The 24,799-nt window shown below is 60.4% G+C and overlaps 2 protein-coding genes across 3 annotated transcripts; both read left to right on the top strand.

The window, feature by feature from the left end:
- The first annotated feature begins 496 nt into the window (after positions 1–496).
- On the top strand, positions 497–15,463 carry RBBP5 (RB binding protein 5, histone lysine methyltransferase complex subunit). Of its 2 annotated transcripts, none has more exons than XM_054176529.1 (14): positions 497–658; positions 847–872; positions 991–1,163; positions 2,268–2,408; positions 3,336–3,498; positions 4,317–4,426; positions 5,218–5,337; positions 6,237–6,390; positions 7,225–7,296; positions 8,396–8,513; positions 11,317–11,386; positions 11,491–11,720; positions 13,513–13,707; positions 15,411–15,463. In XM_054176529.1, exons 1-14 carry the CDS (start codon positions 640–642, stop codon positions 15,437–15,439), a joined length of 1,620 nt encoding a protein of 539 aa, XP_054032504.1. In that variant the 5' UTR covers positions 497–639; the 3' UTR covers positions 15,440–15,463. The 2 variants fall into 2 exon arrangements, with proteins under 2 accessions (XP_054032504.1, XP_054032505.1); XM_054176530.1 differs by having other exon boundaries at positions 15,414–15,457.
- Positions 15,464–19,381: 3,918 nt separating this feature from the next.
- TMEM81 (transmembrane protein 81) lies at positions 19,382–20,137 on the top strand (the record flags this gene model as incomplete). The annotated part of the gene is made up of 1 exon (XM_009905547.2): positions 19,382–20,137. A coding segment is annotated over one exon (756 nt), but the record flags the coding sequence as incomplete, so codon positions are not given.
- Between the last annotated feature and the right edge of the window lie 4,662 nt (positions 20,138–24,799).

The raw sequence follows: 24,799 nt of genomic DNA, 5'->3' as shown, positions 1-24,799 counted from the left end.
GCTGTACCGACCCTCCCGAGCGCGTAGAGAAAGTGCAATAAGCGGCACGCCCGAGCTCACCTGTTGGATTTTACTGTTGCAATTGTTCTTTTTCATTGTTTTGTTGTTGTTTTGTATCAGACCCGCGCGGTACTAACCCCACCCCCGCCCCGTGTTGTACGAGACGCGACTGTGAGTTCAGCCTTCGCCTACCGGGCGCTGCACAATAAAGCTGCTGTGAACGGCCGCTCCCCGCTGCTCTCGGTGCTCTGTTTCGTTATTTCCCCCTGGCGGTTCTCCCGCTCCGCCGCGCTCCGGCACCAAGGGCGAGCGGCTGCGGGGCTGGAGCGGAGCCTTTCGCTTGCCCGGAACCTTGGCGGAGCGGCCGCGGGGCCCGCCCGGAAGCAGCCGCACGCAGGCGCCGGGCTGCCCGCGGCGCTGCCTGATCCCCGGCGCGCTGCCGCCGCCGCACCGGCAGGGGACGGGGCTGGCTTCGGCGGCCCTGGGTCCGGACGAAACGAGCCGCGAGGTGCCGGCGGGCCGCGGGGCGAGGCGCAGAGGGGAGCGCGGATTCGTCAGGCGAACGGAAGGGCAGCGCCGCGCAGGCCCCCGGCGGGGTCCTTCGGCGACGGGGACGGAGGGAGCGGGACGGCAGCCGCGATGAACCTGGAGCTGCTCGGTGGGTCCGGGGTGCGGGGGCCGGGCCGGGGGCCGCGGGAGGCGGCGGGGCCGCGCCGGGGGCCGTGCGCAGGCGGGGCCGGGGCCGCCGCCCTGCCGGCGGAGAGCTGCGCGGTGCGGTGAGCCGGGGCGGGCCGCGGGGGCGGCGGGCGCGCCTGACTCAAGCGCTTTCTTCGCGTCTCGTTGCAGAGTCCTTCGGCCAGAACTACCCCGAGGTAACGGTTCTCCCCGCCCCGCGGGGCTGCCCCCGGCCCGTCGGCTGCTGCGAGCGGCTGGGCGGCCAGGCGGGGCGGTGGGCTGACCGCCCCCTCCTCCGGTGCCCTCTCCCCGCAGGAGGCCGATGGCACACTGGACTGCATCAGCATGGCCCTGACCTGCACCTTCAACCGGTGGGGCACGCTGCTCGCCGTGGGCTGCAACGATGGGCGCATCGTCATCTGGGACTTCCTGACCAGGGGCATCGCCAAAATCATCAGCGCTCACATCCACCCCGTCTGCTCGCTGTGGTGAGGAGAGGCTCGCTTCCTCCAGCTGAATTCAGGGCTCAGGTGTAGCTAAAGCTCGCAGCCTGAGCGCTAGGGATGAAAGTGAGGGTGGTGAGACCCTGGCCCTGGTTGCCCAGAGAGGTGGGAGAGGCCCCACCCTGGAGCCGTTCTGGGTCAGGCAGTTTGGGGCTCTGAGCAAGCTGCTCAAGTTGCAGGTCACAGAGTCAATAAGGTTGGAAAAGACCTCAGAGATCATCAAGTCCAAGCTGTCACCCAACATCTCATGGCTACTAAGCTATGGCACCAAGTGCCACATCCAATCCCCTCTTGAATATCTCCAGGGACAGGGACTCCACCACCTCCCTGGGCAGCACATTTCAATGGCTAACAACTCTCTTTGTGAGGAAAGAAATGTGCCTAAACTTCCCCTGGTGCAGCTTGAGACTGTGTCCTCTTGTTCTGCTGCTGCTTGCCTGGGAGAAGAGCCCAACCCCCTCCTGGCTCCAACCTCCCTTCAGGGGATTGGAGAGAGCAAGAAGGTCTCCCCTGAGCCTCCTCTTCTGCAGGCTAAGCAACCCCAGCTCACTCAGCCTCTCCTCCCAGGGCTGTGCTCCATGTCCCTGCTGAGTGCAGGAGGGGTGGATTGGATGAGCTTTGAAGGTCTCTTCCCTCCCAAACCTGTCAGTGAGTCTGTGGCAGGCTGTGCTCATTCCTGTCAGCTTCCCATGGCCCATGTTTGCTGAGCTCCAGACGTGCTGACCCCAGCAGCTGGGGGTGCTGGTCACTGAAACGCTCCCCAGCTGCAGGAGGCTCAGCCTCACTTCAGTGCAGCTTCCTTTAAGGGTGCTGGGAAATGCCTTTGGCCTCCTGAGTTATAGCTTGGACTTGGTGATCCCTGAGGTCTTTTCCAACCTGGGTGATTCTGTTCTCTGAGGTGTTTGCAGGTTGGATTCTTTTTCACCTTGATAGTTTTCCATCCGAGGCTGATGATTCGATATCTTCAAAGTGGGGGGGGGGGGGAGGAGAGGAGATGGGGGGGTGGGGGGAGGGGAGAGGAGGGGTGGGGGGAAGTGATGTATGCATTTAAAGAGTAACTTTGACTCAGGCTGCCTCTCTCTGCTGCAGCTGGAGTCGAGATGGCCACAAGCTGGTGAGTGCTTCCACCGACAACATCGTGTCGCAGTGGGACGTCCTCTCTGGAGACTGTGACCAGAGGTTTCGCTTTCCATCACCTATCCTGAAGGTCCAGTACCACCCTCGAGACCAGTAAGTGCTGGGAGGCAAGGGCTGAATCCTGATCTGCCTCAAACCTCTCTCCTTTGGCTCAAACCTCTCTCCCTTGGCTCAAACCTCTCTCATTTAGCTCAAGCTTAACGATCAGTAAAAGCTTTCGCTGCCCTTTGCAAAGCGATCCTTCCAGCTCTCTCGGGGGTGGGGGTCTGCTGTGTTCCTCTTGGGAACCCTGCCTGGGTTTGTTGGGGTTCCTTTTGTGCATGCAAATGGCAGCCCAGCAGGAGGGGTGAACAAGGGAAGAGTGTTTGGAAACTTGGGTGGAATCCTCTGGCTGGGTTTACAGATTGCTGCATGAGCTCGGGCAAGCTCCCCGGGGAAGGAGGAGGGAGCTGGGGGCGTTCGGCCTGGAGAGGGGAAGGCTCTGGGGGGACCTCAGAGCTGCCTTCCAATACAGGAAGGGATCCTGCAGGAAGGCTGCAGAGAGACTTTTCAGAAGGGTGGTTAGAGCCAGGCCAAGGGGGAAGGGTTTGGAGCTGACAGAGAGCAGGGTTAGAGTGGAGCTGAGGAAGAAGTTCTGCAGTAGGAGGGAGGTGAGGCTCTGGCACAGGCTGCCCAGGGAGGCTGTGGCTGCTTCCTGCCTGGGGGTGTTCAAGGCCAGGCTGGATGAGGCCTTGAGCAGCTGAGTGTAGCTGAGAGGTATCCCTGGGCACGGTGAGGAGGTTGGAGGAGATGATCTCTGAGCTCCCTTCTAACCTGAGCCCCTCTGGGATTCACAGCCCCCAGCCGCACGTGGTTGTGTGATTGAAACGCCAAGGATGAAGCCAGCTAGCAAAGCCCCAGAGAGATTCTCTTGTTTCTTGGTGCAGAATGAGATTTAGTCTTTTTTTTTTTGCCCCCCTGCTTGTAAATGCAGAAATTGTTTGCTACAGAAGGATCTCCTTTTCCCTTCCTGCCCTGTAGGAACAGAGTCTTGGTGTGCCCCATGAAGTCGGCGCCGGTGATGCTGACGCTCTCGGACTCCAAGCACGTGGTGCTGCCTGTGGACGACGACTCTGACCTCAATGTTGTGGCCTCCTTTGACAGGAGAGGGGAATACATTTACACAGGCAATGCCAAGGGGAAGGTGAGGCTTCAGCAGGCAGCCCTGGGTGCGGTGTCAGGGAATGGGAAGGGTTGGAAGGGACCTCTGGAGATGATCCGCTCCGACCCTCCCGCCAGAGTGGCATCACCTGCAGCAGGTCACACAGGAATGCATCCAGACTGGTCTGGAGAGATTCCACAGCCTCTCTGGGCAGCCTGCTCCAGGGCTCTGCCACCCTCACAGTGAAAAGGTTTTGCCTTCTGTTGGTGTGGAAGGGAACCTGCAGGAAGGCTGGGGAGGGGCTGCTTAGAAGGGCTTGGAGTGGTATAATGAGGGGCAATGGTTTGAAACTGGAGCAGGGCAGGCTTAGGTTGGACATCAGGAGGAGGTTCTGCACCATGAGGGTGGTGAACCACTGCAACAAGCTGCCCAGGGATGTGGTTGAGGCCCCATCCCTGGAGACAGTCAAGATCAGACTGAGTGTGGCCCTGGGCAGCCTGCTCTAGCTGGAGGTGTCCGTGCCGAGTGCAGGGGGGGTTGGACAAGTTACCCTTTGAGGCTCCCTTCCACCCCAGTGCAATCTGTGATGCTGTGCATCTGTAATGCCCTGGGTTCAGGCAGGTTTCCTCTTGGTGCTGCTGCTGGCTGTGACCCAAACTGTTGGCTCCTTTTGCAGTGTTTGTGTGGCAGAGCTGCAGCACAGCCCCAGCTGCAGCCAGCTGCAGCGCAGCCCCAGCTGCAGCGTCCCAGCGGCTCCTGCCGAGCCCGGGAGGCTTTTGTGGGCAGGCTCGGGAGAGGAGCCACAAGGGGGCTGAGATACAGGGAGGACACTGACTGCTTTCTGTCTCCTTAATCTTCAGATCTTGGTCTTAAAAACAGAAACTCAGGATCTTGTTGCTTCCTTCAGAGTGACCACTGGCACCAGCAACACCACAGCCATCAAATCCATCGAGTTTGCTCGGAAGGGAAGGTGAGGCCCCGCGGGCGCCCAGAGGAGCCCGAAGCGCTGGGGGTAGCCTGGCAGAGCACACCAGGTCCTCAAGCCTCCCTAGTTCTTGTTGTGGGCTATGTTTTGATCCTCTTCTTGCTCTCTCTGTGCCCTCCACTGCAACCCCAGGCAGTGCTACAGGCTGGGGGCAGAGTGGCTGGAGAGCGGCCAGGCAGAGAGGGACCTGGGGGTGGTGGTCGATGGTAGGCTGAACATGAGCCTGCAGTGTGCCCAGGGGGCCAAGAAGGCCAAGGGCATCCTGGCCTGCAGCAGGAACAGTGTGGCCAGCAGGAGCAGGGAGGTCATTGTGCCCTGTGCTCAGCACTGCTCAGGCCACACCTTGAGTCCTGTGTCCAGTTCTGGGCTCCTCAGGTTAGGAAAGAGGTTGAGCTGCTGGAAGGTGTCCAGAGGTGGGGGTTGGTCTCTTCTCCCAGGCAAGCAGCAGCAGAACAAGAGGACACAGTCTCAAGCTGTGCCAGGGGAGGTTTAGGCTGGAGGTGAGGAAGAAGTTGTACACAGAGAGAGAGATTGCCCATTGGGATGTGCTGCCCAGGGAGGTGGTGGAGTCACCATCACTGGAGCTGTTCAGGGGGAGACTTCATAGGGTGCTGGGTGCCAGGGGTTAGTTGATCAGAAGGTGTTGGGTGATAGGTTGGATGTGATGATCTTGAAGGTCTCTTCCAACCTGGTTTGTTTTGTTCTGTTCTGTTCTGTTCTATTCTATTCTATTCTATTCTATTCTATTCTCTGTTCTGCCCTGCCCTGCCCTGCAGCTGCTTCCTGATCAACACAGCCGACAGGATCATCAGGGTGTACGACGGCCGCGAGATCCTCACCTGCGGCCGGGACGGGGAGCCTGAGCCCATGCAGAAGCTGCAGGATTTAGTGAACAGGTAAAGAGGAGCTGGGCAAGGGGAGGCTCCTGTGCTCAGCACTCCTGGGAGCTGCTGGCTGCAGGGTGCTTGAGTGTCTCACTGGGGGTAGCAGGCAGGGGGAGGTCGCTTCGTGGGAGCACAGAATGGGTTGGGTCGGAAGGGATCGTCCGGTTCCAGCCCCGTGCCGTGGGCAGGGACACCTCCCATGCAGCCAGCTTGCTCCAGGTCCTCCCAACCTGGCAGTCAACACTTCCGGGCTTGGAGCCTCCACAGCCTCTCTTGCCACCCTGTTCCTTTGCCTCCCCAGCCTCACAGACAACAGTTTCCTCTTAATCTCAGTCCAGCTCCTTCCAGTCGGAAGCTGTCGCTCCTTGCCCAGTCCCTCCCTGCCTTTGTAACTCCTCCCCAGCTCTCCTGTAACCCACCCCAGATCCTGGAAGGCTGCTCTGAAGTCTCTCTGGAGCCTTCTCCAGGCTGAACAGCCCCAACTCTCCCAGCCTGTCTTCGTAGCAGAGGTGCTCCAGCCCTCTGATCACCTCTGTGGGCTCCCGGCCCCACTCCCAACAGGTCCTTGTCTGTGCTGAGGCCTCCTGAGCTGCCCCAGCACTGCAGGGGCCACTCAGCAGAGCACAGCAGAGGGGCAGAATCCCCTCCCTCCCCCTGCTGCCCACGCTGCTGGGGATCAGCCCAGGACAGGGCTGGCAGTGCCTATTGCTGGCTCCTCTTGAGCTTCTCGGCACCTCCAAATCCTTCTGCTCAGCACTGCTCTCTCAAACCTCTCTGTCCCAATTTGATCAGGGATTTAACTGTGGATTGTGGTCTGTATGACCTCAGTCTGAAGAACAAGCCCTGTGCACAGCCCTCCACCCTCCCTGCTGTGCTGGTCTTTACCTGTGGGGTGCTCTCTTGGCACTCAGGACACCCTGGAAGAAGTGCTGCTTCTCTGGGGACGGGGAGTACATCGTGGCAGGCTCAGCACGCCAGCATGCCCTCTACATCTGGGAGAAGAGCATTGGAAACCTGGTGAAGATCCTCCATGGCACCAGAGGAGAGCTGCTCCTGGATGTTGCAGTAAGGAAACCATCTGCTCTTAGGCTTCTTCTTGTTGTTGCTTTGCAAGCCAACCTTTCTGAATGCCAGTGACCAGCCTAAGCTCTGCCTCTTTTCTCTGCCAACCCCCTGGTGGCATCCTGTCTGCCCCATCATGGCTTCAGTTTCCAGTAGTCCAGCTCTGGGCCCCTCCATGGAAGAAGGACATTGAGATACTTGAATGTGTCCAGAGGATCAGGGGGCCAAGAGGGCCAAGGGCATCCTGGCCTGCATCAGGATGAGTGTGGCCAGCAGGAGCAGGGAGGTCATTGTGCCCTGTGACCAGCACTGCTGAGGCCACACCTTGAGTCCTGTGTCCAGTTCTGGGCTCCTCAGTCTAAGAAGGACATTGAGAGGCTTGAAGGTGTCCAGAGAAGGGCAACAAAGCTGGGGAGGGGTCTGGAGCACAGCCCTGGGAGGAGAGGCTGAGGGAGCTGGGGTTGCTTAGCCTGCAGAAGAGGAGGCTCAGGGGAGACCTTCTTGCTCTCTGCAACTCCCTGCAGGGAGGTTGGAGCCAGGTGGGGGTTGGGCTCTTCTCCCAGGCAAGCAGCAGCAGAACAAGAGAACACAGTCTCAAGCTGTGCCAGGGGAGGCTGGAGGTGAGGAGAAAGCTCTTCCCAGCAAGAGAGATTGGCCCTGGGCATGTGCTGCCCAGGGAGGTGGTGGAGTCTCCATCCCTGGAGGTGTTGCAGAGGGGATTGGATGTGGCACTTGGAGCCATGGTTTAGTGGTGAGGAGGTGTTGGGTGCCAGCTTGGACTTGCTGATCTCTGAGGTCTTTTCCAGCCTTGATTCTGTGCTTCTCTTTCCCCCCCAGTGGCATCCTGTGCGCCCCATCATCGCTTCCATTTCCAGCGGTGTGGTCTCCATCTGGGCTCAGAATCAGGTGGTGAGTGTCTGTTTCACACTGCTTCCTTCAGAGGATCCTGGCCCCCACTGCTCTCCATCCCAGCAGACTCACCACTTGCATGTTGAAACCCTCCCTCAAGCTTCCCCTGCCCTGGCTGTGAGGAGAGGAACTCCTCACCTTCACACCACCTCTGTTTTGGTTTCCCCTGCCCTGCCCTGGCTGTGAGGAGAGGAACTCCTCACCTTCACACCACCTCTGTTTTGGCTTCCCCTGCCCTGCCCTGGCTGTGAGGAGAGGACTCAGCACTGCAGCTGCTCAACAAATCAAGCTTTAAACATCATCCCAGGGACATGATTCCTCTGGGAATGGGTGCCCCTCTGAATCAGGTGATCTTCTGAGTGCTGATCTTATCATAGTATCATCAGTCAGGGTTGGAAGGGACCCCAAGGATCAGCCAGTTCCAACCCCCCTGCCATGGGCAGGGACACCCCACACTAGATCAGGCTGCCCAGAGCCTCATCCAGCCTGGGCTTAAACACCTCCAGGGCTGGGGCCTCAAGCACCTCCCTGGACAACCCAGGGCTTCACCACTCTCATGGGGAAGAACTTCCTCCTCACCTCCAGCCTCAATCTCCCCACCTGCAGCTTCCTTCCATTCCCCCATGTCCTGTCCCTGCCTGCAGCCCAGCTGCTATCACTACTTCTTGAAGCCCAGCAGGTCTGGGGGGGGGTGAGCCCAGAGTGAAGTGGCTAAGTGTCAGCATGCAGCTTTGCTTCCTGCCACCCATGGCAGCACAGGAGGAACATTTCAGTGCTGGAGCTGGTTTGTGCAGTTCCTGATTCACCACAGGGCTAATCCAGCAGTTTCTCTCTTTATTCCCTTTCTCTCTTCCCACTGGGCAGGGAGAGTGGCTCAGGGAGGGCTGGGCTGTCACTTGATGAGTGGCTGGTCCAGCCCTCAGCCTCTGCCAGCCAGCCTTGGCTGCTCTTTTAATGTCTGTTTTATGCTCTTCTGTGAGTGGCTTGGGGGATTTTTTTTTGCTGCAGAATGAGGCTGTAGCTGCAAGAGGCCTCTCTGTGGGTGCCTCTTCTCCTGTGTGAGGGGGGAACAAAAGTCCCTTTGACTTTGTGGTTTCAGGAAAACTGGAGTGCCTTTGCACCTGACTTCAAAGAGCTGGATGAAAATGTGGAGTATGAAGAGAGAGAGTCAGAGTTTGACATTGAAGATGAAGACAAGAGTGAGCCAGAGCAGACAGGTACTGTCTGAGCTGTGTTTCTGGGTTGCAAAGAGTTTTGTAGCCTGGCTGCAGGGCTCTGCTGAGCAATGAAAGCATCCCAGGGCTGGGAAGTGGCAGGAGGGAGAAGTGCTGGCTCCACACTGCAGCAAGCTGGGTTCAGATCAGACCCTGGGAGGAAATTTCTTCCCCATGAAGGTGCTGAAGCCCTGGAACAGGCTGCCAAGAGAGGCTGGGGAGGTTTCAGGGCTGGAAGGCAGGTTGGATGTGGCCTTGAGAGGTGTCCCTGCCTGGGGCAGGGGGGGTTGGAACTGGATGATCTCCAAGGTCCCTTCTGTGAGGCTGAGGTGGATGAACTGCCACAGTCAATGTGATTCCTGCCAGTCAGCATGAAGCCAGCAGCTGAACCTGCTGCAGGCTGCTGCTGTCTTCATTATCCCCCTCTCTGCTGGGACAAAAGGCACTGCCGGCTCCTTTGTTGGTGAAATCACTCTGGGAGGAGCTCTTGAGCAAGCTCCTCTAGTTCAGCCTGCCCTAGACAAAGGAGCACAGAGTCCTGGAATGGCTCAGCTCGGAAGGGAGCTCAGAGCTCAGCTCCTCCAACCTCCCCACCCTGCCCAGGGACACCTCAGCCAGGCTCAGCTGCTCAAGGCTGCATCCAGCCTGGCCTCCAACACTCCCAGGGAGGAGACACCCACAGCCTCCCTGGGCAGCCTGTGCCAGAGGCTCAGCAGCCTCCTGCTGAAGAACTTCTTCCTCAGCTCCACTCTGCCCCTGCTCTGCCTCAGCTCCAAACCCTTCCCCCTTATCCTGTCTCCAGACACCCTCAGGAAAAGTCCTTCTGCAGCCTTCCTGTTAGGATCCAGGGGGCCAAGAGGGCCAAGGGAACAGTGTGGCCAGCAGGAGCAGGGAGGTCATTGTGCCCTGTGGTCAGCACTGTTTAGGCCACACCTTGAGTCCTGTGTCCAGTTCTGGGCCCCTCAGGTTCAGAAGGACATTGAGAGACTTGAAGGTGTCCAGAGAAGGGCAACAAAGCTGGGGAGGGGTCTGGGGCACAGCCCTGGGAGGAGAGGCTGAGGGAGCTGGGGTTGCTTAGCCTGCAGAAGAGGAGGCTCAGGGGAGACCTTCTTGCTCTCTGCAACTCCCTGAAGGGAGGTTGGAGCCAGGTGGGGGTTGGGCTCTTCTCCCAGGCCCCCAGCAGCAGAACAAGAGGACACAGTCTCAAGCTGTGCCAGGCTGGAGGTGAGGAGAAAGTTCTTCCCAGAGAGAGTTGTTGGTCCTTGGGATGTGCTGCCCATGGTGGAGTCCCCATCCCTGAGGGTGTTCCAGAGGGGATTGGATGTGGCACTTGGAGCCATGGTTTGGTTGTCAGGAGGTGCTGGGTGCCAGCTTGGACTTGCTGATCTCTGAGGCCTTTTCCAACCTTCCTGAGTCCATGATCCTTCCAGGAGCTGGGATGCAGCTCAGGGATCCTCTGAGGTGATTGGCAGAGTCTCTGTTAGCTGCTGCTCAGGGGTCTGGAGTCATTCTGTGACTCTGCATCTTTCCTCTGTGTCTCTTCTCTTCCTCTCCCTGTTTCAGCCTTCTTTTTGGCAAGGCCTCCCCTCTCCAGCACATCTTCAGGCAGCAAGCAGCAGCAAGCAGCCACAGCCTGCAGCAGCAGCAGCAGTGGCTCTGAATCAGTGGCAGGCAGCTTGGCCACTGGGTGGTGCCAAACCCCGATGGAATAAAGGCTGTGGATGGACAGGGAAAGGAAGGAAGCTGCTTCCCAGCATAGCACTGAGCTCTCCTCAGGACCAGGGGCAGGTTCATGGGTGTTGAGCAGTTCCTGGTACTCAAATGCATTGCTGGCTTGTGGGGGTGCTGCATCAAAAGAGCTTTCCTTAGCTTCTGGAGCTGAGGGAGGGAAAAGAAGAAACCATCTGAGGAGGTTCAAAGTCTTTCAGCTGGCAGGGCTCTGTGTGAGCCTGTCCTGAGAGGTTACTGGGGGCTTCAAGCCTGGGAGTGTTCAAAGCCAGGCTGGATGGGACCTGGAGCACCCTGATCCACTAGGAGATGTCCCTGCCCATGGCAGGGGGCTTGGAGCTGCATGGTCTTGAGTGCTGTGTCCAGTTCTGGGCCCCTCAGGTTAGGGAAGAGGTTGAGCTGCTGGAAGGTGTCCAGAGAAGGGCAATGAGTCTGGGGAGGGGTCTGGGGCACAGCCCTGGGAGGAGAGGCTGAGGGAGCTGGGGTTGCTTAGCCTGCAGAAGAGGAGGCTCAGGGCAGACCTCATTGCTCTCTCCAACTCCCTGAAGGGAGGTTGCAGCCAGGTGGGGGTTGGTCTCTTCTCCCAGCCACCTGGCACCAGAACAAGAGGACACAGTCTCAAGCTGTGCCAGGGGAGGTTCAGGCTGGAGGTGAGGAGAAAGTTCTTCCCAGAGAGAGTTGTTAGCCACTGGAATGTGCTGCCCAGGGAGGTGGTGGAGTCCCCATCCCTGGAGGTGTTGCAGAGGGGATTGGATGTGGCCCTTGGTGCCATGGTTGAGTTGATCAGATGGTGCTGGCTGCCAGCTTGGACTTGCTGATCTCTGAGGTCTTTTCCAGCCTGGTCTGGTCTATTCCTGTCCTGTTCTGTTCTATCTTTCAAGTCCCTTCTGGCCCAACCCATTCTGTGGTTAGAGCCCAGCAAACTGAAGTGAATCTGAGAGCAAAGACTTCCAGCTTGGCTTCTGCTCCAGTTCCCCCTCTGCCTGCTGAGCTGTTGAAGCACAGCCAGGCTGATTCCTTCTGAGCCCTTTGGTCTTTTCCTCACTGTGTTTGGGGTTTTTTTTGCCCTGGCTCTCAGGTGCTGATGCTGCAGAAGATGAAGAAGTGGATGTGACAAGTGTGGATCCCATAGCTGCCTTCTGTAGCAGGTGAGAGAGAGCCTTTGGGGCTGTGCAGTGTGGGTGGCAAAGGCCTCCCTGCCACCCCCTGGGCCATCTCCTCTGAGCTGAAACCAACTCTTCTGCCCTCACAGTGATGAAGAGCTGGAGGACTCCAAAGCTCTGCTTTACTTACCCATTGCTCCTGAGGTGGAGGATCCAGAGGAGAACCCTTATGGGCCTCCCCCAGATGCAGTTCAGAGCTCTCTGACTGATGAGGGCATAGGCTCTGAGAAGAAGAGGCAGTCCTCCTCTGATGGACCTCAGGCACCAAAGAAGAAGCCCAAAACCACCAATGTTGAGCTCCAAGGAGTTCCTAATGACGGTAGGTGCAAGCTGCTGTGGCTGCAGGGCCAGCTCTGCACCTGAGGTGGTTTCTGGCTCTGTCTGCAGAGCAGGAGTTGAGAAGCTGACTCCTTAGTTGCCTCTCCCTTTGGAGTCACTCCATGGAACAGTCAGTAGCCAGCAGCTCTTCCAACCTGCTGGTGCTTGTCAAGCCAGGAGTAAGGAGGAGCACCTGAAAGCTGGTGCCCAGGCATGAGCAGGACAGCAGACTGCTGGAGTGGGTCCAGAGGAGGCCACACAGAGGATCAGAGGGCTGGAGCAGCCCTTCTCCCTCCCCTGCTCCCCCTCCCCTCCTCCCCCTCCCCTCCTCCCCCTCCCCTCCTCCCCCTCCCCTCCTCCCCCTCCCCTCCTCCCCCTCCCCTCCTCCCCCTCCCCTCCCCTCCCTCCCCTCCCCTCCCTCCCCTGCCCCTGAGGTGGGTGAGCTGCCAGGGACCGGGGGCAGTGGGCAGGGAGCAGGGGCAGGGGGCTAGGGGCAGGGGGCAGTTGCAGAGGGCAGGGGCAGGGACAGGGGGCAGGGGGCAGTTGCAGAGGGCAGGGGCAGGGGGCAGGGGGCAGTTGCAGAGGGCAGGGGGCAGGGACAGGGGGCTGGGGGCAGTTGCAGAGGGCAGGGGGCAGGGACAGGGGGCAGTTGCAGAGGGCAGGGGGCAGGGGGCAGTTGCAGGGAGCAGGGGCAGGGGGCTGGGGGCAGTTGCAGAGGGCAGGGGCAGGGGGCAGGGGGCAGTTGCAGAGGGCAGGGGCAGGGGGCAGTGGGCAGGGAGCAGGGGCAGGGGGCAGGGGGCAGTTGCAGAGGGCAGGGGCAGGGGGCTGGGGGCAGGGGGCAGTTGCAGAGGGCAGGGGGCTGGGGGCAGGGGGCAGGGGCAGGGGGCTGGGGGCAGGGGCTGGGGGCAGTTGCAGAGGGCAGGGGCAGGGGGCAGTAGGCAGGGAGCAGTTGCAGGGGGCAGTTGCAGAGGGCAGGGGCAGGGGGCAGTAGGCAGGGAGCAGGGGCAGGGGGCAGGGGCAGGGGGCAGTTGCAGAGGGCAGTGGCAGTGGGCAGGGGGCTGGGGGCAGGGGCAGGGGGCAGGGGCAGGGGCAGGAGGCAGGGGGCTGGGGGCAGTTGCAGAGGGCAGGGGCAGGGGGCAGTTGCAGAGGGCAGGGGGCAGTGGGCAGGGGGCAGTTGCAGGGGGCAGTGGGCAGGGAGCAGGGGCAGGGGGCTGGGGGCAGGGGCAGGGGGCAGTTGCAGGGGGCAGGGGGCAGTTGCAGAGGGCAGGGGCAGGGGGCTGGGGGCAGGGGGCAGTTGCAGAGGGCAGGGGCAGGGGGCAGGGGGCAGGGGACAGTTGCAGAGGGCAGGGGGCTGGGGGCAGGGGGCAGGGGCAGGGGGCAGGGGGCAGGGGGCAGTTGCAGAGGGCAGGGGGCAGTGGGCAGGGGGCTGGGGGCAGGGGCAGGGGGCAGTGGGCAGGGAGCAGGGGCAGGGGGCAGTTGCAGGGGGCAGGGGGCAGGGAGCAGGGGCAGGGGGCAGTTGCAGGGGGCAGTGGGCAGGGAGCAGGGGCTGGGGGCAGGGGGCAGTTGCAGGGGGCAGTTGCAGGGGGCAGGGAGCAGGGGCAGGGGGCAGTTGCAGGGGGCAGGGAGCAGGGGCAGGGGGCTGGGGGCAGGGGGCAGGGGCAGGGGGCAGTTGCAGGGGGCAGGGGGCTGGGGGCAGGGGCAGGGGCAGGGACAGCCTCTCCTCGCCCCGGGGCGCTGGCGGCCGTGCGCCTGGGTGCCGCGGCCCCGGCTGACCGCCCTGTGTCTGTCCCCAGAGGTCCATCCGCTGCTGGGTGTGAAGGGAGATGGTAAATCCAAGAAGAAGCAAGCAGGCAGGCCTAAGGGGTCCAAAGGTAAAGACAAAGATTCTCCATTCAAGCCGAAACTCTACAAAGGGGACAGAGGTTCTTTGCCTCTGGAAGGAGCGGCGAAGGGTAAAGCGCAGGCCGAGCTGGGACAGCCCCTGACAGGTAAGGAGCCCAAGGGTCAGCTTCGCTGCCTTGCTTGGTGGCCTTGCTCCTGCTGCAGGCCTCACGTGGTGCTGGCAGTTTGCCTTCCCAGCTGCCCCCAGCCCAGCCCCCAGCCCCCTGCTCCTGCTCACCCAGCGTCTCGCTGCCGGCAGGGAGCAGCAGGAGGAGTTGGTTGTGTTCGCTGTGGGGCTGCAGTTGAAATGCTTTCAGTGGCAGTGGGGGGGGAAACCATCAGCCAGTTGCAAGCCCCCTGCCACGGGCAGGGACTCCTCCAGCAGCCCAGGTTGCCCCCAGGCTGGCCTGGAGCACCTCTGGGAGTGCTCCAGCTCTGGGAGTGCTCCAGCTCTGTGCCCTGGGAGCGGCGGTGGGAGGGATTCTGTCTCTCGTTGCGAGCTGCTGCTCTCCTTCCCCCCGGGAGTGGGCTCAGGACCTGCCAGAGCTGTGCAGGCAGTGCTGGAAGTGCCTGGGGCAGTCCTGTAGGGAAGCTGCAGCTTGGCCACGGCCCCAAAGGCTCACTTGGACCTTGCCAAAGTCACAGTGCCCCTTGGTGCCCGATTCACAGGTGGCTGAAGCTCAGCTTGGCCAAGCGCTGTGCAGGCAGCAGGGAGACCTGCAGCTGGAGCAGGCTGCCCAGGGCCACAGCAAATCTGACCTTAAACATCCCCAATGGCCTCAGCCACCTCCCTGGGCAGCCTGAGGCAGTGTCTCTCCACCCTTAACTTCCTCCTGATGCCCAACCTAAACCTGCCCTGCTCCAGTCCCAAACCACTGCCCCCTGGCCTGTCCCCACAGCCCCTTCTGAGCAGTCCCTCCCCAGCTGCCTGCAGCTCCCCTGCAGATTCTGGAATGCAGCTCCAGGCTCTCCCTGGAGCCTTCTCCTCCAGGCTGAACCACCTCAGTTCCCTCAGCCTGTCCCCAGAGCAGAGGTTCTGCAGCCCTCTGATCATCTTTGTGGCTCTCCTCTCTCTGGGCCCCCAGAGCTGGGCACAGCACTGCAGGTGAGCTCTCCTTGCACCGAGAGTTCCCATCTGGGGCAGGGAGTTTCCCCTTGGTGTTGCTGGGATTCCAGCCCCAGCTGCAGCCTGAAGCCAGGCTGCCTTGTCTGCTCTCTTGTGCATGAAGCTGTTCCTTCTGCCAGCTCCTTGTGCTGTGGCTTTCAGGGGTGAGCTACTCACCCACCCAAGCAGCTGCTTCTCCTCTGCCAGCTGCTGCTCTGCCCTGCCCCAGTGCCAGCTGCCTGCCTGGGACTTGGAGCCTGCTGCCAGCTGTCTCTGTGCCACTGCTGTGCAGCCCTGCACTCAGTCTCTGATGGTCACAGGTCCCAGGCAGTGCAAACAACCTGAGAAGCCCAATCCAGTTTTGGAGCTTTAGGATGGGATCACAGGGGGGAGGGAGGGACCTCCAGAGATCACCCAGTCCAACCCCCCCTGCCAGGGCAGCACCACCCAGGGCAGGTCACCCAGGAGCACATCCAGGAGGGTTTGGAATGTGTCCAGAGCAGGAGATGAGCTCAGGCACAGGGGCAGCAGCTCAGAGCTCCCTGAGCCACTCCACACCCAGCTCAGGCACAGGGGCAGCAGCCCTGGGGGGGGATCTTGGTTCTTGTTTTCATTTGGCCTCTGGAGATGCTGTTCAGTGCTCTCTGGGGGCAGCTGTGGGAGCCTGGCTGGTTGCTTACTGCTCCCCTGTCTGTGTCTCTTCAGCAGGTGGTGCAATCTCAGAGCTGTTGTGAGGCCTCTCTCCTGTACCCTGCTGTGTTCTCCCTTTGGTGGCACATCCTGACCTGGAGGACAGCTTGGCTGCTCAGGCAGGGTGGGCTCAGGCAGGGTGGGCTGGCTCAAGCAGCAGACTGCCCCTGGCTTCAGGGAGTGACTTTTTGGAAGCACATGGAAGAGGAAGCAGCTTCCCCTGCCCCTCCCCTGCCCCTCCAGTGGCCAGTGTGCAAGGGGCTGGCTCTCAGGTCATGCCATTTGCACAGAGACTTTCAAACTGGACTGACCTTGTGTTGGGATAACTGCTTCTAAGGTGAGCTGGTACCTACCCCCCCTGCACTCCAGAGCTTGTCTCAGCCACTGGGGTTGGGTTGGTTTTGGTCTCCTTCCTGGGCTGAGGAGTGCCCCAGGCTGTGTCCTTTGTACTCCTGACTCCCCTGCAGACTTTGCCCTTTCCTTTGCTGCTCCTTTTCATGCCACTGGGTTGGGACTCCACTCCTCCTGTGCCAACTGGGCTGAGCTTCCCCAGCTCCCCTCTTGGCTCAGTGTGATGCTGACAGGCTTGGTGTGACCACCACTGGTGTGCCAGCTTGGACCCCATCCCCAAGGGGACAGAGTGAGGACTCAAGGCCCCCTCTGAGGGAGGCTGCACAGAGTGGAGCTTCAGCCTGTGAAGCTTTTAGATGTGGAGGATGGCTGCTGGTGGCAGAAGGCTCAGGTGGAGGCAGCTGTGGGTGCAGTGCTCAGCTTGTGGAAGCATCTGCCTCTAGGCTGGGCTGTGGAAAGCTCTGCTGGCAGCTCTCCTCCTGCCCCTGCAAGTGGTTTCAGTCTGAGGAGTCCTATCAGGAGCAGTGGATTTGCTCTCTACCTTAGGGGGCAGTTAGGGTCAGGGCAGAGCTGGTATCACTGAAACAGTTTGCCAGGCCTTGTTGTTTGCTTCCCCCCCCTCTTCTGGATCAAGAATGGAAGGAAGATGACTGCTAAGAGCTCCTTCCCCTCAGCCTTCTCCCTTTTACCCCTGGGCCTTGTGTGGGTGATGGCAAGAGACAGCATCCACCACCTGCCCCTGGCCCAAAGCCACCAGCTGTGGAGGGGAAGTCTCCATTCCCCAAGGCCCTTGCTTGGAGACTCCTCCTGATTCCTATGCAATTCCTGCCAGGCTTTCCCCCAGAGCTCCCTCCTGAGCTGATCACAGGTGTTTAGATTTCCCAAGCACCCTGCAGGCAGTCCAGCCCCAGGAGGAGGAGGAGGAGGAGGAGGAGGAGGAGTCAGGCAGCAGTGTGCAGCAGTGAGCTGAAGATTAGCAGCATGGGACTGAGAGGAGCTGTTGGAAGCCAGAAGGGCTCTGAGCTGCTCCCTGGGCTGGGAGCCTGCTCCAGGGGAGCAATTCAGTCCTCTGTGCCCAGCCTTGGGCTTCCTTCTTCCCTTCTGCTTCTCACCTCCTTGCTGGGGCACTGCCAGGTGAAGCCCAGCCCTGTGTGGTGGGGCTGAAGGCCCAGGGGCTTGTGAGAGCTGCCCAGGCCAATGCTTCCCTGGCTCCTTGGCCTTGCCCCTGCTCAGCCTGCTCTGTACAGTGTAGAGCTCCTTGGGTTGTTCTCTTCCACCACCAATTTTATTATTAATATTATTATTTGGGGGGGTGGGGGGGAGGGAAGGAGAGGCTGGGAGGGAAGGGGGGCTGGGAGGGGGTAGTTTTGTACCATACCTGTTGGGTCCTGGCTTGCTGGTAGCATAGGGCAGCGCTGTTAGGCTTTTGTGTCTGTAAATAAAGAGGTTATGTTTTATTTCCTGCAGTCAGTGCCTTCACTTTGGCCTTGCCCACCCCACTTGGGAGCTCTCTCTCTTGAGGGCTCCTCCCAGCCAGCTCCAGGGCTGCCACAAACCTCTGCTGGTGCTTGGGGGGTGGGTTTTGGTTGGTTGGGGGGGGGGTGTTTATTTCATGGGCTCTTCTCAAGAGGGAGGAGGAAAGTGGAGTCTGAAAGCCCTGAGGCACTCAGGTCGTGCAGGAGAGAGCAGGAGGGCTGCTGCTGTGGGGTGCAGCCCCAGGGGAGTGTGGGCAGCACATTCACCAGGCCTCCTCTTGCTGGCTTGAAGGGGTGTTGGGGAAGAGGGCCCTGGCTGGTCATCCATGGGTGTGCAGCAGCAGCAGCCTGGGCAGCTGATGGGGAGAGAGGGTTCTGCCACTTGGCTCTCCCCTGCTGAGAGCTCAGCTGGAGCCCTGCAGCCAGCTCTGGGGCCCTCACCTCAGGAAGGGCCTGGAGCTGGTGGAGCAGGTCCAGAAGAGGCCACAGGGAGCTGGAGCCCCTCTGCTGCAAAGATCTCCAGAGGTCCCTTCCAACCCCTGCCAGGCTGAGGGAGCTGGGGGGGGTTCAGCCTGGAGAAGAGAAGGCTCCAGGGAGACCTTAGAGCAACCTTCCAGTACCTGAAGGGGGCTGCAAGGGGGCTGCAGAGGGACTGTGTGCAAAGGCCTGCAGGGACAGGGGCAGAGGCAGTGGTTTGAGATGAGAGCAGAGATTGGATGTGAGGAACAAGTTCTGCCCCAGGAGGCTGCAGCAGGTTGCCCAGGGAGGTGCTTGAGGCCTCATCCCTGGAGGTGAGGCTGGGCAAGGCTCTGAGCAACCTGCTCCAGTGGAGGATGTCCTGAGCCTGCCAGTGGCTGTCAAAGACCTGAGCTGATGCTTCCATGCTGAGGCCTCAGGGCACTCTTTCTGGTTCCACAGTTTGAGTGCTCTGCTCTCCATGGGAAGGGCTGGGGCTGCATCCTGGCCTGGCTGTGACATCAGCACTGCTGCCAAGGGAACAGAGCCATGGAGACAGCAGTGACCTGGCTGAGAGGAGCTGCACATCCCCAGTGAGAAGGTGCAGGCCAGGCTGCCCCTGAGCTCAGTGCTCTCAGGCTCTCCTCAGGTTGAACCTGGCCTCTGAAGCTCTTGGCAGTGCTCCTGGGCACCCTGTGGAAGGCAGAGCTGTCCAGGTGCTGCCTGGAGAGTGATGCTGTCCCTGTGCTGTAAAGGTTCCAGCAGTGCTTTAGGGACTGGGGGCAAAACCAAACTGGAACAGTGCTCCTGGGCTGTGGCAGCCCACCTGGAGCCTGGCTCTGGCAGCCCACCTGGAGCCAGCTGAAATCCATCTGGAATCTCTGGAAGTCCATCTGCAACCTGTCTGTGGAACTCTGCCTGGAATCTGTCTCTGGCAGCCTACCTGGAGCCAGCTGAAATCCATCTGGAATCTGTCTCTGGCACTTCATCTGGAATCTGCCTGTGGAAGTCCACCTGGAATCTGTCAGGAGAAGTCCACCTGGAATCTGTCTCTGGCAGCCCACCTGGAACCAGCTGAAATCCATCTGGAGTCTCTGGAAGTCCATCTGCAACCTGTCTGTGGCACTCCACCTGGAACCTGTCTGTGGCAGCCCACCTGGAATCAGCTGAAATCCATCTGGAATCTGCCTGTGGCAGTCCATCAGAAGTCAGCAGGACTCCCCCTGAAGCCAGTGGAGCTCCCAGGCAGAGGCACAGTCCCTTGGGAGTGGCCAAGCCAGCAGAAGTCCAACCCAAACCTTCCAGAGGAGGGAGGGCTGAATTGTGTTGCTCCCCAGCTGCCAGGTAGCTCCCATTTGCTGGGCTACTGTGGCCAAAACCATTCTGTTGCCTTGCTCCAAGAGGCAGAATTCCTTCCTCCCACCCTGCCTGCTGCTGGCCTCAGTGCCCTGCATCTTCTGCAGCGCTGCTGTGCTTCAGCACTCTCTTGCTGGAGGATTTCCTCCCCCACCCCTGGAGGATGAGGTCTTGAGGGTGGTGCTGGTGGGAATCCCGAAGCAGGGAGTTTGAAGGCTGGCACTCAAGGGACTGATGATTTCTGGGGGCTTGTCTTCTTTTGCCTCCTGACTTTGTGCCCCTCCAGGAGGTTTGGTTGGGAGCCCTCCAATGAAGCCCCCAGGGAGCAGCCAGGCCGGGGGGCTGCTGCTTGCTGCCTTCTCCCTGCCCTTGGTGCTTTCCCTGGGCACTGTCACCATCCCAGCAGAGCTGAAGACAGCTGTCATCAGGGTGGCTGTGAATGCCACCTCCTGCAGCGTCACCTGCGGGGTGGGCAGCAGGCTGGAGGAGCTGTGCGACCTCAGCGGCGCCGGGGAGAGGAGGAACTGCACCCTGCGGAGGTCCAGCTGCCTCAGCAGCTCCCTCTGTGGCTTCCTCCACTTCACTGCCGCCGTGGGCAAACCCTTCCAGCTCATCTGCCTGGACTCAGACGCGGTTGGCTTCGGCAGTGGAGCCTACAGGTGCAGGTGGAGGTTTGCCCCAGGCCTCATCACCACCAACAAGCTGCTCCTGAAGCCCTTGCGCGGCACCCGGCCCGTCCTCGGCTTCGCCGCTGCCAGGGAGGCCGATGCAGGCACCTACCAGTGTGATGTGCAGAGCCTGAAGAGCCTGCAGGTCGTCAAGAGGATCTACTTTGGGCTCAGGCTGATCCAGGAGGATTTGGCAGACCTGGACTTCTACAAATCCCTGACCTGGGAGCAGAAGCTGGCAGCCAAGAAGCCGGCAGGGGCCGCGAGGAACGGCACCGGGGAGGAGGCGCGGAGGCAGAAGCCCTTCTGGCAGGGGAAGGTTTTGGATGTGTACTGGGTAGGACTGGGGAGTGGGGTGCTGGGAGGTGTCTGCCTGAGCTTGGTGGCCAGCTGCCTCTGCAGGAGGCTTTGGAGGAGGAGAGCTGCAAAGCAATGAACCAAAGCTGGTGCAGTTCCTTGGCCTCTGTCTCTTGCTTGATGCAGAACCTCGTGGGGATGGCTCTGAGGGATTGGGTTGGGCACAACTGGTTCCTGCCAAGTTATTTCCCTCAGCCCCTGAGTCCCCTGGGTCAGCACAGGGCTGGAGGAGCAGAGCTGGAGTCTCAGTGGAGCGGTGCAGAGAGCAGAGCCACGATGGAGCGAGGCAGTTGGCCTCTGTGCTGAGGAGAACAACTTTGGTGTGAGTGAGACCTGGAGCAGGCTGCCAGGAGAGGTTGTGGAGCCTCCTTCTCTGGAGAGCCTCCAAACCCCCCTGGGCACCTGCCTGGGGGACCTGCTATGAGTCTATGAACTGCAGCCAGAAGTCTCTCTCTCTCTCTGCTCAAACCTGGGGATGTCCCTGCCCGTGGCAGAAGGGTTGGACCTAGATGATCCTTCAGGTCCCACCCAGCCCAGCGATGAACATGGTGCCCAAGCTTCTCCTCTGCCTCCCCTGGAGGAGAAGGTGGCAGTGCCTGCCTGCAACCCTTTGCTTGCTGCCAGCTTATCCTCTGGTCCCAACTTGTGCTGCCCACTGGTGGCCCTGAGGATGAGGAAGCAAATGAGTGCTTGGAGGTGCTAAGGGCAGACAGATTGTGTGAGGGAGGAAGGCAATTTGCTAATGGCATTAAGCACTTGGAAAGGAGGAGGGGAGAGCAGGCTGGTGAGGCACAGGCAGCTGCTTCAAGTGCTGCTGGCTGCTGAGGCTTAATTAAATTGAGTAAGGAGATTGCCTTAACTGCTGCAACTTGAGTGGCAGCAGAGAGCAAAACAAAGGCCATCTGCTGCCTCTGTGCTGGGCTGGGGAGGATCTGACTCTGCCCTCCTCTCCACCTTGAGCTGAGTGTGAATTCAGGCAACGGCTTGGGATGGAAGGGACCTTAAAGCTCATCCAGTGCCAGCCCCCTGCCATGGGCAGGGACACCTCCCACCAGCCCAGGCTGCCCAGAGCCTCATCCAGCCTTGTCCTGAGCACCTCCATGGAGGGGGCAGCCACAGCCTCCCTGGGCAGCCTGTGCCAGAGTCTCCCCTGCCTCACTCTGAAGAATTTCTTCCTCATCTCCAGCCTCAATCTGCCCTCTTCCAGCTCCAATCTATTGCCTCTCATCCTGGCACTCCCAGCCCTTGTCAAAAGTCCCTTCCTAGCTCTCCTGTAGCTCCTTTCAAGCTCTCCCCAGAGCCTTCTCCTCCTGTTCCTCTGCTTGCCTGCAGCAGCTCAGGGCTGTGCTGGGCTGTATGGAGGAGTGCAGCCCTGGGGCTGTTGTCATCCTGTCCCTCCCTTTCCCACTCCTGTCCCTCCCTTTCCCACTCCTGTCCCTCCCTTTCCCACTCAACTTCTGCTGCTTTTCCCCTGCCCCTGGCTCAGTTCTGCAGGGTCCTGTTCACTGCAGGCACTCCTCAGGCCTCACACAGGATGAAGGAAAGAAGCAGGAATGTGGAAATTGTCTTTAATGGGCTGTGGGTTTGTGAAACATCTTCCATGGTCAGGGACCTCAGAGTGTTCCTGGAGGGAAAGAGGCTCAGGGGAGGCCTTCTGGCTCTCTGCAGCTCCCTGAAAGGAGGTTGGAGCCAGGTAGGGCTTGGGCTCTTCTCCCTAGTAAGAAGTGATAGGACCAGAGGAAATGGCCTCAGGTTGCACCAGGGGAGGTTTAAGTTGGATATGAGAAGAAACTTCTTCCCTGGAAGGGTTCTCCAAGCCTGGCACAGGCTGCCCAGGGAGGTGCCTGGATCCCCACCCCTGGAGGTGTTGCAGAGCTGTGGTGCTGGGGGCCATGGTGGGAGGGCCATTTGCCAGGGACCCCTCAGAGAGAGGTTTGGAGGCTCTGAAGAGGGAGATGTGTTGCTGAGGGCTGAGAGATGCAGGGGACTGAGGGCTGAGAGATGCAGGGGACCCCTGGCTGTGTGATGCAGCTCCCAGAGCTGTGGTGACAGCTTGGACTTGATGACCTCTGAGGTCTCCTCCAACCTTGGTGATTCTGTGACCAGGGACAGCCACATCCTGCTACCAACTCCTTGGGCAGTGAGCGTTTCCTGGGCCCCTGGAGCGATGCAGAGCTGCCTCTCCCCCTCCCCTTTGTCGGCTTCCCCCCGGCACAGCCACCTTGAGTCGTGGTCCATTTGTCTCCTTGATTGATGTCATCAGCAGCAGCTTTTAATGCCGGAGAGCCCTTGTGGTGGGAGGACTGGGGGGGTGTTCATCGCAGTCTGGGCTGCTCCCTGCTGGCTCCTCTAATGATGTTGCCCTCGGCTTCACGAAGCCTCCTCGCAGCACAAATCGCTCAGCTCATTACGGCCCCAGCCTCGCCTGCAGCTCTGCAGAGCCTGGGGCAGAGGGGCAGGAGGCTGCCTGGGGGCTGAGTACAGCTGAGCCCAACCTCCTCGGGCCCTTTGTTGGATCTCCTCTGCCATCAGCGCCGGGGGCTGGGCAGTGTCCTCTTTGGTCACCTTAAACCGTGGGTGGCTGTGGCTCCCGGGGAGGGGAAGGGGAGGAGGGGGAGAGGCTGCTTCCCTCTGTCCACCCTTCTGTTCCTCGGGGGCTCAGAGAAGGTCATGGAATGGTTTGGGCTGGGCAGGACCTCCTTTGGTGTGAGGCTGCTGGAGCCTGCAGCAGGCTGCCCGGAGAGGTTGTGGAGTTTTCTCTGCAGAGCTTCCAACCCCCCCTGGCCATGGTGCTCCTGGGCAGGCTGCTGGGGGTGCCCTGTGGGGCAGGGGGGGTTGGATGACCTCCAGAGGTCCCTCCCAGCCCCAACCATGCTGGGATTCTGGCAGAGGGGTCCAGCCCCACGCACCTGGGTCCTTGCAGGGCTGCTGCTTTGTGTGTGGAGCTGGCAGGCAGGAGGGAGCCAGGCCTGGGCCATGGGGCTCCGGAGCCAGCCAGGGGCTGATTGCATTTCCAGGTGGACAGAAGCGCTGCAGACTCCAGCAGCTGCCTAAGGTCTCTGAAGAGCTTTATTTATGAGCTGCCTGCTACTGTAGCCACCAAATCACTGCAAGGACAGCCAGGGCAGGCTGCAAACAGCCTTTGCCCTTTGGGATGCTGGAGGGAAACACAAATCAGTGAGCAACAAAGTGACCGAGAAGAAAACTTCCCTCTGGGAAGCCTCCCAGCAGAGCAGGCTGTGGAGGGAGCAGGGAACAGCTTCGGGGGGTCAGAGCCCCCTCCAGGCACTGTGCAAAGGGGCTGCCTGCAACACCCAGCTGGTTCCTTGGGGCAAGAGGTGAGGGGCTCCTGTTCACCCCCCCAACCCCCCCACTTCATCTGTCCTGCTGCAAATGTGAGCTCCTCCTGCTCCAGGCTGCAGCTGAGGGTTGGGTTTGAGCCCCACAGACCTCAAGGCAGGAGTGGAGGCTTCAGCCTCTAAATTCAGTAGGACCAGGGAGGAAGAAGAGGGAGGGGGAGGCTGGGGCTGAGAGCTGCCTTCCACTACCTGAAGGGATCCTGCAGGAAGGCTCCAGAGGGACTTTTCATCAGGGTGCTTAGAGCCAGGCCAAGGGGGAATGGTTTGGAGCTGAGGCAGAGCAGGGTTGGAGTGGAGCTGAGGAAGAAGTTCATCACTAGGAGGCTGCTGAGGCTCTGGCACAGGCTGCCCAGCGAGGCTGTGGCTGCCTCCTGCCTGGGGGTGCTCAAGGCCAGGCTGGGTGAGTCCATGAGCAGCTGAGCCTGGCTGAGAGGTGGCCCTGGGCATGGTGAGGAGGTTGGAGGAGGTGAACTCTGAGCTCCCTTCCAAGCTGAGCCCCTCTGGGATTTTTGCTGATGATTTTCTGGCAGGCAGGAACAAATCAGAGCTCCTCTGAGAGGCTGACCAAGCTCCCCCTGCCAGCACCCTCCTCGGGGCGGGCTCTGCCGCTGCCAAGTCAGACGGACCCTGTGAAATTGGATGATGCCTCCCTCGGGGGAGCCCTGGGAAGGCTGAGAACAAAGCCCAGCACCTTAGCTCATCCCTCTGAGCTGAGCTAATCCCTAAAGCAAAGGCTGGGAGCAACGACAGTGAGGGGAGGCTCTTCATGAGACAGGAAATTGATTTGCAACTTAATGCAGCAGTGCAAAGCCAATAAACTCCGTGGAGGTGAGGAAATCTTCTCCCCCCTGGCACCCAACTCCCTGCCAGCCCCGGGCTGCCGTGTGGGAAGCCCAAGCTGCCTTTGCAGCAGGTTTCTGCCAGGTCTTTTTCCCCTGTCTGTGGCTCTGGCTGGGCTTTCTGTGGGCTTTTGGGGAGCCTGGCTAAGGCTGGAGTGAGTGTGGGGTTTGTGCAAGGGGCTCGCCCAAGCCCTCAGGAAGGAAATGGTAGAGGAGGCTGCCTCAGCCAAGGAGGTTCTTGTCTTAGCATGGCTTGGGGCTGTGTGCAGGAGTGGAGCTGGTTTGGCTGCAGTGGGGTTCAGCCTGGAGCCATCTGAGCTCCAACTTGGCCTTCCTCACCTCCTGAGGAATCCTTTCTCCCTCCCTCCCTCCCTCCCCACTGGCTCTGTCCTTCCACACAGAGCCTGGAGCCAGTGAGAGCCTCCTGGCTGCAGCTCATCCCTGCCCCAGAGCTGCTCCCTCCTGTTCAGTGACTCCCCCTGAGGAGTGCAGCAAACATCAGCAGGAAGGACTTCATCAGGACCATGGCTTAGTGCTGCACTT

Source organism: Dryobates pubescens, chromosome 35 (genome assembly GCF_014839835.1).
Source record: "Dryobates pubescens isolate bDryPub1 chromosome 35, bDryPub1.pri, whole genome shotgun sequence".
Classification (NCBI taxonomy): domain Eukaryota; kingdom Metazoa; phylum Chordata; class Aves; order Piciformes; family Picidae; genus Dryobates; species Dryobates pubescens.
This window is presented reverse-complemented; position numbering and strand designations above follow the sequence as displayed.